The following is a 13163-nucleotide window of genomic DNA, read 5'->3' on the forward strand; positions in this document are numbered from 1 at the left end:
CCTGGGAGGAGCTAGACGGGAAGAAAGGCAGGAAGTGCCGCCATGCTCGGACAGTCTGACGCGATGGTGGGACCTGCAGTGTAAGTGTGCATTTGCCTGTTTGTGAGTAAGGAAGGCCTTGCTTGTCCTCACGATTTTTTTAGTCCGCGATTCCAGAGAGTAACTGCGTGAGGCCGGGGTGGGAGAAGGGAACTGGACGTGGACAGGGAATTTGAATGCAGAGCTCTTGACATAACTGGGCCGGAAGGAAATTGTTGAAATTCTTAAGTTGCTGAATTCCATTTGAAGTTTTCCAATGCATATATAGGCGTGCTATTGTGTGGCATATACATATACCCATATAATATATCGTGCTAACTTCATCTTGGGCACTCAAATCTGTGGGTATCAGTTGAATTATTTTTCAGAATATTGGAAAAAATTTGATTCTTTTACTCAAAAGGCACTACCTTTTCCATCCACGTTCTTAACAAAATATCTCATGAGTTGAACCCTCGCACTGCATGGTACCTCAGTTTCCCCAAGAGAGCGCGGTGAGCCGTCCCTGCTGTGAGGAGATGGGAAATTAGTTGGCCCTCCTGTGAAGGTCAGGCGACTGTAATCTAAGCAAAGCCCCATTTGGGTGCCTTACCAGGTTTTTCTCCTGCATCACCGGAGAGGCTTTGTTTCTCCTCGTGGTCTCCGAAGCAACATCTTGGTGACCTTTGGAGTCAGAAGGGAGGAATGAAGCTGGTAAATTCCATCCTTAAGTCAGGTTCTTTCCATCTGCCCACGGCTGATTCTTCTGCTTCCTACTTAGGAAAATATGATCTATGAAGTCTTCAGTGAAGGTGCCTGGGGACACTGGTATGTGTAACATGTGCCGAATCTTTGCCGCAGCCAGGAGGCAGCATTTAAGTTTGTTCCCTGACAGCTGCTGTGTTGGCTCTGGAATGTTAATTCTTGCCGAAAGCTTGGATTAAAGGCAGCAGCTTTTAGCAGCTGTGCTAATGGTCTCATTCATCAAATGACCCTCTCCTCTTCACCTTCCTGTTGGCAGTTATATAGTCTTGTCTTTGATGAGAACTGGATATGAGTTTTAAGGAGCAGCTTACTTTTATTTATTTATTGAAAAAAATATGAGCCTTTAAAAAAATTCCAAAAGTAATATACACATTACTGTGAGGACTCCAATTATAGTGACACCACTATTGTTAGAAAGATACAAAGTGTAATCAGACATACTGAAGGAAAATTTAAAATCACTCCTAAAATTTTAGCATAGAGGTCATCTCTGCCTAAATTTGCTTTAACTCCTTTCATACCTTCTCTTCCATGTTTCCATAAACACATAGACAATTTTTAAAAACACATATATTTAAACACACAATTGAGATATCAGCCTGTAAGCATGATTTTGTGTTCTGCCTTTAAAACTTAACAGATTGTGAAAATGCTATTAACTCTTTTTCTATGTCATGGTTTTTAATAGTTACATAGTGTTCCATCCTATGAATATACCATAATTTATTTAACCAGTTTTCTATTATTGGGCATTTAGGGTGCTCTAATATTTTGTTCTTTTAAATATTTTGGAAAACATTTGCATGTAAGTGTTTATGTATATCTTTAATTATGAAATTTATAGAATAGACCAGGGCTCCTCAAACTTTTTAAACAGGGGGCCAGTTCACTGTCCCTCAGACCGTTGGAGGGCCGGACTATAGTTAAAAAAACAAACTATGAACAAATTCCTATGCGCACTGCGGGCCCGGGACGAGTCAGCTGTTAAGCAGGACAGGCAGCGGCACCCGGTGGGCGGGATCAATGTCCTCGGCGGGCCGCATGTGGCCCGCGGGCCGTAGTTTGAGGACCCCTGGAATAGACTTTGGGCAAAGGCTGTGAATGTTTTAAGGTTTCCAATAGTGGTGTCACTATAATTGGAGTCCTCACAGTAATGATATTGCATAGGGAAACAAAAAAATATTTCATTAATGATAGTCAGAGGTTGTAAATATACAATAATCAATGCAAAATAACTGCAAAATAACATGAGAAATTTAGCAAAAGTTGCATAATTTAATGAAGTTGATGAAGTGTTTTAGAAATTTGCTTGAGCCAGGCCGGTGCGGCTCAGTGGTTGAGTGTCAACCTATTAATCAGGAAGTCACGGTTCCATTCCTGGTCAGGGCACATGCCTGGGTTTTAGGCTTGATCCCCAGTAGAGGGCGTGCAGGAGGCTATCTATCAATGATTCTCTCTCATCATGGATGTTTCTCTCCCTCTCCCTTCCTCTTTGAAATCAATAAAAATATATTTAAAGAAAAAGAAATCTGCTTGAATTTTGCAAAGCCATTGACTACTGTGGATGCAGCAGTATTGAACTAGTAGTTAATAATTAAAGAACTAAAACCAGACAAAGATGATGATGCAGTAAGTGTCTCAAGAGAATGAATTCAGGATCAAAGGATTAGGAAGACCCTTAAAAATATCAGTGAAGCCATCATGCATTTTTGCAACTAAGTACATTCTTTATGATTGCATTGCAAAAACTTAACATAAGGGATGTCATATTACATGAGATTAGAGGCCCGGTGGACAAAATTCGTGCATGGGGGTGTGTGTCCCTCAGCCCAGCCTGCACCCTCTCCAATCCAGGACTGCTGGCTCCCAACTGCTCGCCTGCCTGCCTTCCTGATTGCCTCTAACTGCTTCTGCCTGCCAGCCTGATCACCCCCTAACCACTCCCCTGCCAGCCTGATTGATGCCTAATTGCTCCCCTGCCAGCCTCTTTGCCCCTAACTGCCTTCCCCTGCAGGCCTGATCACCCCTAACTGCTCTCCCTTGCAGGCCTGGTACCCCCCCCAACTGCTCTCCCCTGCAGGCCTGAGTCCCCCCCAACTGCCCTTCCCTGCAGACCCAGTCACCCCCAACTTCCCTCCTCTGCCAGCCAGGTCACCCCTAACTGCCCTCCCCTGCAGGCTTGGTCACCCACAACTGCCCTCCCTTGCAGGCCAGGTTCCTCCCAACTGCCCTCCCCTGCTGGCCATCTTGTGGTGGCCATCTTGTGTCCACATGGGAGCAGGATCTTTGACCACATTGAGGCAGCCACCTTGTGTGTTGGAGTGATGGTCAATCTGCATATTACTCTTTTATTAGATAGGATAGAGGCCTGGTGCATGGGTGGGGACCAGCTGGTTTGCCTTGAAGGGTGTCCCAGATCAGGGTGGGGGTTCCCTTGGGGCGTGGGGCAGCCTGGGCGAGGGGCCTGTGGTGGTTTGCAGGCCAGCCATGCCCCCTGGCGACCCAAATGGAGGCCCTGGTATCTGGAGTTTATTTATCTTCTACAATTGAAACTTTGTAGCCTGGAGGGGAACCAAGCCTTCTGCTTGCTCCATGGCGGCAGCCATTTCTATTGGGATTTATTTATCTTCTATAATTGAAACTTTGTAGCCTTAAGCGAGGCCTGGGCCGGCCAGGGTGTGCGGAAAGCTTGGCTTCCCCCATCGCCGGGGGCAACCCTAGCCTCCTGCTCTTTCCAGCTCCATGGCTGCCACCATTTCTGTTTGGGCTTATGTATCTTCTATCATTGAAACTTTGTAGCCTTGAGTGGAGGCCTAGGCTGTCAAGGGCAGGCGGAAAGCTTGGCTTCCTCCATTGCCGGGGAAACCCAAGCCTCCCTCCTGCTCTTTGTGGCCATAGCCATCTTGGTTGGGTTTATTTGCATATTCTCTCCTGATTGGCTTGTGGGCGTGACTTGTGGGCGTGACTTGTGGGCGTAGCAGAGTGATGGTTAATTTGCATATTACTCTTTTATTAGATAGGATTGTGGGAACTATGTCCCTTTCCTACAACTCTAATATTGATTCATTCTTTGTTCTGAGAATTAGCAGAGTGGCAATTATAACCTAAATCTTGTGAAATGTAACAGAAAATAAACTTATTTCAGTAACTTTTGGCTTTATTTTTAAGATAAAATCCGAATGAGACCCCTTTCCCCCATTATTTACTATGCATTTTTAGACCTCATTTTAATTTAGATTCACTTTAAATGATTGTTTTCCCAGATGACATGATTGCCTATGTAGAAAACCCCAAAGAATTTATAAACAAACTCAAACTTACTGAGTTCAATAGGGTTTTTGGATATAAGACAAACATATTAAAAAAAACAGTTGTATTTCTCTATGCTATATGCTAGCAATGAATATGTGGACACCAAAATTGGTAGTAAAATACCATTTGCAATCACTTAAAACAAAAAATATTTAGGTGTGAATCTAACAAAATTTATATAGGACTTACATGCTGAAAACTATAAAACACAATGAAAGTAATCAAAGAAGATGGAAATAAATGGAGAAGCATACTGTATTCATGACTTGGAAAAATTAACATAGTAAATATCTTAATTCTTCCCAAGTTGATAGATTCAATATAATTCTATAAAAGGTTATAACTCTGGCTTTAAAGTTTAACATACAGTATTCTAATTACTATTTTCCCAAGCACTGTAATTATAGTATTTCCCCAGGACATATAACAAACTGCACATATTTGAAGTGTTTTGACAAGTGTATACACTATGACACCATCATCTGAATCAAATTAATATATCCATTATACCCCAAAGTTTCCTTCTGCACCTTTGTAATGCCCCCTACTGTTCTTTTGTGCTTTCTATAAATCCTACCTCCTCATCTTTAGGCAACCACTAATCAACTCTTGGCTACCATAGATTAGTTTTTATTTTCTAGAATCCTATATAATAAAAGGCCAATATGCAAATTGACTGAACGGCAGAAAGACCCGTTGCTATGATGTGCACTGACCACCAGGGGTGCCACTCAGCCAGAAGCCAAGCTCATGGCTAGTGAGCACCGTGGTGGTGGCAGGAGCCTCTCCTGCCTCTTTGGCAGCGCTAAGGATGTCTGATGAGCAGGCCTAAGCTGTCAATTGGACATCTCCCTAGGGCTCCCAGTCTGTGAGAGGGCACAGGCTGGGCTGAGGGCCTGATTTTCATGCATCGGGCCTCTAATTTTATATAAATGGGATAAAAAAGTTAACACTCCTTTTTTTGTCTGGCTGCTTTCACTCAGCATAATTATTTTGAAATTCATCCATCTTTTTTCGTGTGTAAATAGTTTGTTTCTTTTTATGGCTGAGTAGTGCTCCATTGTATGGCGGCACCACACACTTTATTCACTTGTTGATGGACATTTGGATTGTTTCCAGTTTGGTCTCTTACACATAAATATGCAGTGCATATTTGTGTACAAGTCTTTGTATGGACATATATTTTACTTTCTTTTGGGTAAATACCTAGGAATAGAGTGACTGGAACAAATGGACAACGTCTTAACTTTTTAAGACGTTGTCAAACTGTTTACTGAAGTGGCTTTGCCATTTCACATTATCACTAGCAGATATGAGAGGTCCACTTTTGCCACCTATTGGCCAACACTTGGACTGTTAGCCATTGTAGTGGTGTGTGGTGATCTCATTATGTTTTAATTGTTATTTTCCTAATGACTCATGATGTTGAACATTTTTTATGTACCTGTTTATCATCTGTACATCTTCTTTGGTGACATATTTAAATCTTTTCCCTCTTTAAAAATTGGGTTATTGTTTTCTTTCTTTGAATTTTAAATTTCTTTGTATATTCTGGACACACATCCTTTATCTGAGATATAATTTGCAGATATCTTTTTTCAGTCTCTGGCTTGTCATTTCATTAACAGTGTTTTTCAGAGACAGAAACTTAAAATTTTGATGAAGTCCAATTTATCAATATTTTCTTTCATGGAGTGTGGTATTGTATCTAAGAAATCTTCCCATAAGCCAGGGTCACAAAGATTTACTTTTACTTGTAGAAGTTTTTGTGATTATAGTTTTGATTTCCCTTTTGGTCCAAAATTTTGTTTAGTAGAGTATTCTGATTTTGTTTTGTTTTGTTTTAAACTATGTTATTCATTTTAGACATATTTGAGATTGTGGCCTGTACAATTTATAGTGTAAAAGATTGAGACTGATAGGGGACGGGAGGAGGGCAAGAGTAGATGCTAGAAGGTGGAGGAGGGACAGGAGTGCATAATATACACATTTGGTCTAGATTGCACTTTGTTCTATTGCTTCTTCTCTTTCTGGAGACAAAACTCCACCAAATCTTTCTTGTTTTATCCTTGTTCTTTTAATAAGTCCTCTTTCTCTGTCTTTCTCTGACCCACTCATTTTTCCAGTCTATCAGAAAATCCTATGTGCACTACCTTCACAATGCCTCTAGAATCTATCCACTTATCATTTTCCAATGCTATTTTTCTGGTCTAAACCACTGTCATTTTTTAATCTTTTATTTTATTGTAGGTTCCTAACTCGTCCCCCAATTTCTCCGTTTCTCCCTTATGTCTATGCTCAATACAGCAACCAGAGCGATTCTTTTAAAATGTGTTTCATTTTCCTCCTTTCCTCAAAACCCTCCAGCTTTCCTATCTCACTCTGAGTAAAGACAAAAGTTCTTAGGTGGTCCTTGGGCCCCCTGGTTCCTCTCTTATAACTAGAGGCCCAGCACATGAAATTCGTGCACAGGTAGGGTCCCTAGGCCTGGCCTGCAATCAGGGCCTATCTTCCCTGGCTGCCGGCAGCTGGCTCCACCCCATGCTGCCGCCAGTCACCCTCTGTTTGTGGGGCGACCAGTGGGGCGAATGGGGCCCCGGTGCCACCCATGTCTGCCACCCACCCCTGGTTCCCCATTTCCCATCGGGCGATCGGAGCCTGCTGGCCGCAGGGAGAGACTGAGAGGTTGGCCGGCAGACCCTGATTGGGCGATCGGGGCCTGTGGGCTGGGGCAGCTCCTGCGTTGAGCGCCTGCCCCCTGGTGGTCAGTTTGCATCATAGCCCACCAGTAGTTCCTCCGTCCAGTTGATTTGCATATTACACACACACACACACACACACACACACACACACGCACACACACACGCACACTCACACACATATATATATTTTCTGTCTTGCTCATTCTCCAGCCCTGCTGGCCTCCTCTCTTTCTCTTGTGACGTGTCTACCTGCCCCTGTTTTAGGCCTTTGCATTTCCTGTTTTTCCCTCTACCCTCATATACTCACATAGCTTATTATTCTCTTGCTTCCTTCAGGTCTCTGCTCAAATGTCTTATTAGAGAGGCTTCCTTGACTATGCAAAATACTAACTGCCATATGTTTTTATTTCCCACTAGAGACCCAGTGCACGAAATTCATGCACTCTGGGGGTTCCCTCAGCCCTGCCTGCGCCCTCTGGCAGTCCAGGAGCCCTTGGGGAATGTCCAACTGACGGCTTAGGCCCGCTCCCCGCTTTTGGCTGAGTGGCGTGCACTGACCACCAGGGGGCAGCTCCTGCATTGAGCGTCTGCCTCCTGGTGGTCAATGCACATCATAGCAAGCGGTTGTTCCTCCGTTCAGTCGATTTGCACATTATGATTTTATTATATAAGATTGGCATTTACCATCTGATTTATTACATAGCTTCTTAGCTGTTCATTGCCTTTCTTTCCTTGTAGAATATAAGCACCCAGAGGATAGGAACTATGTTCACAGCAACACCCACAGAACTTAGAACAGTGCCTGACACATAGTAGATACTCAATAACTCTTTGTGGAGTGGATAAATGAATGGGTTCGGTCTGAAGGGGAAGTCCCAGGGAGTCTTTTCCTTAGTAATTTTTAATAATCTAGAGATTTAGTGAGGTCAAGATAGCAAAAGATAATTATATGGTGGGAGTGGTGGGAAAGGTGATGTTGGGTGGTGATGGAGGTACAGAATATTGAATGTTCTGCAAAGCATTAAAAATAATAGCTAGGTGAGAACTGTATTTAAGAGCAAATAATTTTGGAAATAAAAATGACAATGTTGTTTAATTTATAAGTTTATTGTAATTTTTCTTTACTCAACATTAAGGGAAAAATAAACATCATAAAATAAGTGACCAAAAATAGCACATTTTGTGCCTCTCTTCAGTCATTCCATAGCATCAGGGATCACTCTTCACTTATGACTCTTGTGTGAACCTCGCGGCTCTTCACCCGCAGCTTGTTGACCTGGGACTCAGCAATGTCAGCCCGCTCCTCAGCCTCCTCCAGCTCGTGCTGGAGTTTGCGGAATTTAGCAAGATTAGCGTTGGATTGTTCCTCCTGAGAATAGAGAGAAAATGTGAGAATTAGACTTTGTGGTTCTTATTGCACTTTTCACCAAACAGGGTTATTTCCTCAACTCAGCTATTTTCTTCTTATGGTTAGTTTGCCATGTCTGACTTCAAATCTGGACAGAACTTATAACTTCAGTTACATTTTTTACTTTAAAGAATAAAAGAAGAAACATTTGAAATGGAAGGGACAACTTATTATGTCAAACCCATACAAATGTGAAATCCATTTATGATGTATGGGTTGGGTGGAAAAGAGGAAGAGACCCAGTTACCCTCCATTACAGAATTTAGTAAGTAAATGTCAGGCCAGATGATAACTTTGGGAAAACCCCACTTAAAACTTTTTTGCCATATATTTTTACTTTGGAATAGAGAGAAAGGGGAAAAGTGGGGTAGGAAGAAAGTATGCCTCTGTTGGTTGGACTTATTACTACTATTTGTGCCTCTCCCTTTCTTCCTTCCTTTCCTTACTTCCTACCTACTTCTTGCCTACCACACTGCATTTGGAAGAATGAGAAACAACTAGAAAAAGGGAAACTGGAGGATCTTCTGACATCTCCTTACTGCTATAGCAATGTGGAGAGAGGAGCCCCTGATGATGATACTGGTAGTGAGCAAATAAGTCAGCTGGGATAAAAGATTTAAGTTTGGTATTTGAAAATGCCAAACTTGAGTTTGTGCATTTCTAGAGGGAGAGGAATACTTACTATGGTGTTAATTATAGTTTCTACTATATATCTTTTACAGTTATCAAGTAAGTTGAGTTAGTTAGAACTTTCTCCCATCCCTCCCCCCCGACAAACCTTACAAATCCTATATAATAAAAGCGTAATGTGCTAATTAGGTCAGATAGCCAAACAACCTTCTGGACGTCATTCTGGACGAAGCTGGCAGCAGGGGCTGAGGTGGTTAGAGGCAATCAGGCAGGCACGCAGAATGGTTAGGGGCAATCAGGCAGGCAGGCAGAATGATTAGGGGCAATCAGGCAGGCAGGCAGAATGATTAGGGGCAATCAGGCATGCAGGCAGGCAGGTGAGCGGTTAGGAGCCAGCAGTCCCAGATTGCAAGAGGGATGTCTTGACTGACGGGTTAGACCTGATCCCACAGATATCCCTGTGGGATTGGGCCTAAATGGCAGTTGGACATCCTCTGAGGGGTCCCGGATTGCGAGAGGGTGCAGGCCGGGCTGAGGTCTCCCCATCCTCCACCCCCCATGCACGAATTTCATGCACTGGGCCTCTAGTTGTTTAATAAAAAAAAATATCTCCTCTTGTAGTCTTATTCTGTAGTTAGGATTTTAGGGTAAATTTCTATTTATAAAAACACCTTTTAAAATATGAGTTGTATATTCTTACTTTTCTTCTTGTTTCTCATTAACACAGTCTCTTTATATACTTTCTATTCCCCACCCCCCATTTTTTTCTTTCCCCAAAGGTTTAAAGATACTTACAGCCTCCTCAGCTTGTCTCTTATAGGATTTCACCTTTGCCTGTAATTTGTCTACCAAGTCCTGCAGTCTGAGAACATTCTTGCGGTCCTCCTCACTCTGCAAGTTTGAAAAAATGATTTGCATTCAACCCCATGAAATAAGTCTACCATAGGTGGTAAAATAAATCACTCTGGTATGATGGCAGTGGGCCTGGGGTAAAGGTGGTAAACTCTGAGGCGTTCTTCATAATAATAGTCACCACTCTTACTAAATGTCCACTATTTGCAGGCACTGTATTAGGTAATTATACAGGGTGGGACAAAAGTAGGTTTATAGTTATTCATATGGAAAATAATACAACAATTAAGAAATAATAATACAAGGATAAACTATTTCGCATACTCACAACTGTAAACCTACTTTTGCCCCACCCTGTAAACATCTTTTCTAATCCTTATCTTCCTACCTTGGAGAGTAGATGTTGTTACTCTACATTATAGATGATGAAACTAAGGTTTTTAGAGTGTTAAGTAATCTACCCAAGTTTAAAAAATAAAAGAGGCCAAATTAGAGCTAATACCCACTTATCTGGCTTTAAAACTTATTGCTCTTTCTTATGTTATTATCTAAAAGCTTTCCTGATTTTCCAAGCTTAGTATATGCCTGTGATAAGCACCTGTGTCATTTGCCTCTTATATGTACCAAGTTAATGTGTCTATTTGTGAGTGACACATAGATTGTCACCAGGTTTCCAATTTCCCACTGGGCAAGAAGTCTGGATATTCTAGAAAGCTATTCCCTTACCTGGTAGGAAAGTTCCTTTACTTTTCTCTCATGTTTCCGCAAACCTTTAACAGCCTCAGCATTGCGTTTCTGTTCATTTTCAACTTCTCCTTCAAGCTCACGTATCTGCAACCAAGAAAGATACTTATAGGTCAGTCTTGGAGGATATTAATTAGCTCAGGACCCTACTGAAGGAATTACGTGGATGTCCCCAGCCCCAGGACAAGGATAGGAGTCAATATGAAGGAAGAGAGATGCGTAGAGGGAGTGCCCTTTTTCCCTTCCCAGATTTGGAGAGATTGAGATACCCACTCTGGCCTCCAGCTTCTGGATCTGCTTCTTCCCGCCCTTCAGGGCCAGCTGCTCAGCCTCATCCAAACGGTGCTGCAGGTCCTTCACCGTCTGCTCCAGGTTCTTCTTCATCCGCTCCAGGTGGGCGCTGGTGTCCTGCTCCTTCTTCAGCTCCTCAGCCATCATGGCCGCCTAATTAGCACATAAGTAAAGAAAATAAGGAAACCTGGTAACGGCAGGTCACAAATGTGTGTCAGTAAAACAAATGCTCATCTTACATCAGTGATGGCCTTCTTGGCCTTCTCTTCTGCATTGCGTGATTCTTGAATGACTTCTTCCACTTCACTCTGGAGTTGTGAAACATCATTTTCTAATTTCTTCTTGGTGTTGATCAGGCTGGTGTTCTGTAAAAATAGTCAGTGGGAATTAGCAAGCCTTATAGTTTGCCCTCTTGGGATTTTATAAATGTCTTACCTGTTGGCTCATGCAAGGGACTAATAGCAACATTTCAATAAACTTTAAATATTTGTTAAGTACAAAATAATTATTTACAAGATTGGAGTTCCCCCCTGCTTTCACCATTGCCCAAGGTACACCTGATTTATGCATAAGGAGTTCTGAGATTTAAGAATGTCTGTAAATTATGTGCTCTCTCAGTTATATTTTGACTGGACATCACTCATACTGTACCATAAAAGGCTGAGAATATTAGAAAAGAATAAATTCCTTTTGTGAGTGTGGTACTGGGAGTTTCTCAGTTGGAAGGAATCTGTTCTCTGTGAACTTTCATGCTTTGGTCCTTAGGGGAATGCTGGATTACTCTTATGAAAACATTTTCTTAAAATGTCAATCCCTGGTTCTCAAAGGAAAGCACTACTTACTGCCTTAATGGGTACTTGGAAATATTTGGTTGTCAAAATGACTAAGGGGTGCTACTGCATTTACTGTCTGGGTAAGTCAGGGATACTAAACATCCTGCAAGGCATAGGGACAATAAACACAACAAGCTAAATGCTGACGTGCCCCTGATGGGAAATGCTGCAAGGAACATTTTCACATTTTGGAGTCAATAGATATCTTTGTTCATGATTAGTCCACATTATGGTTTTCAAAATAAAGAACCAAACCTTATTTTTAAATAAAATGTAATGCCCTCTTTTTTGGGGGTAGAAAATCTAAAATTTACAAATAGGAACACACATATAAAATATTTGTAACACTACACCCCAAGATAACTGCTATTAATATTTTAGTTATAGTGCCCATCCTTTAATATATATATGTGTGTGTGTGTGTGTGTGTGTGTGTGTGTGTGTGTACAGAGAATCCCAAAAACATGTATACACACTTTAACAGTTGATAGCTCAATTGGTGTTTTTTTGTTTTTTTTTTCAGTTGATGTTTTTATTCTTTTCAGCCAGACTAAGCTTTGAACAAAGGAAATTCATCCTAAAATGTTACTGGAAGTTTGAAGACGCAGTTGAAATTCAAACATTGCCTTTATAATTATTCAAAGTGTGTATACATTTTTTTTGGGGGGGACACAGGCTGTCCCTCCAAAAATGTATACACACTGTAACAGCTGATAATTCACTTAATTTTCACTCCTTTTCAGGTTTAACTGATTTGAAATAATGGGTGAAGCAGGACTAAACTTTAAACAAAGAAAATTTGTCCACTAGACTTTTTTATGGGGATACATAAAAGATAGTTTACAGTACAAAACCAGCAACAGTTGATGAATTGAAGGTACACAAATACCGAAGGAAATGTTCTTGATGCTTGTGATTCCATTGATTTGCGTTATCAGCAGTGGCTGTACCAGAACTGTCATCAGTTTGAAAACAGGCATTGACAAAAAAATTATTCATTTCTGTAGATTCTTTTAAACTGTGAAAATGAATACATGTTAATAAACTCTTTATAATCATTCAAAGTGTGTATACATTTTTTGGGACACTGTAGTTTATAAAAATAGAGTAATTTCACACTATAATTCTGATTCATCACTTAACAATACACCAGCATTTGTTGATGTGAGGGTTTCACCTGGGTGTGCAGGAGCTGGACACGCTCACTGGCATCCAGCAGCTCCTGTTCTGCGATTTTTCTGCTCCTCTCCGTCTGCTCCAGAGATGCCCGCAGTTCCTCCACCTCGGCCTGCAGCAGGTTGGCTCTGCGCTCAACCATCATCAGCTGCTCCTTCAGGTCTTCCTGGCCCCGGAGAGCATCATCCAGGTGTAGCTGGGTGTCCTGTTAAGTAAAAAAAGGCCTTAGCCAGGGGTGGGCAAACTTTTTGACTCGAGGGCCACAATGGGTTCTTAAACTGGACCGGAGGGCCGGAACAAAAGCATGGATGGAGTGTTTGTGTGACCTAATATAAATTCAAAGTAAAGGAGCGGAGGGGAGAGCAAGAGAACCGGATAGAACAGCCGGATCTGGCCCGCGGGCCGTAGTTTGCCCATGGCTGCCTTAGACCC

At 41.9% G+C, this 13163-nt stretch overlaps 1 protein-coding gene across 2 annotated transcripts in view; it reads right to left on the reverse strand.

Moving 5' to 3' along the window:
* Nucleotides 1–8013: 8013 nt before the first annotated feature.
* Nucleotides 8014–13163, reverse strand: part of LOC308255176 (myosin-8) — a gene marked incomplete at both ends in the record, with an annotated part of 31850 nt that continues 26700 nt past the window's right edge. For both annotated transcript variants that reach the window (XM_080682201.1, XM_080682200.1), the window contains 6 exons: nucleotides 8014–8166; nucleotides 9631–9726; nucleotides 10414–10518; nucleotides 10705–10875; nucleotides 10962–11087; nucleotides 12733–12936. In XM_080682201.1, coding sequence (XP_080538327.1) covers nucleotides 8014–8166; nucleotides 9631–9726; nucleotides 10414–10518; nucleotides 10705–10875; nucleotides 10962–11087; nucleotides 12733–12936 — 855 coding nt within the window. The remainder of the gene's footprint in view (nucleotides 8167–9630; nucleotides 9727–10413; nucleotides 10519–10704; nucleotides 10876–10961; nucleotides 11088–12732; nucleotides 12937–13163) is intronic.

Source organism: Plecotus auritus, assembly GCF_963455305.1.
Source record: "Plecotus auritus genome assembly, chromosome: 7".
In the NCBI taxonomy this organism is placed as follows: domain Eukaryota; kingdom Metazoa; phylum Chordata; class Mammalia; order Chiroptera; family Vespertilionidae; genus Plecotus; species Plecotus auritus.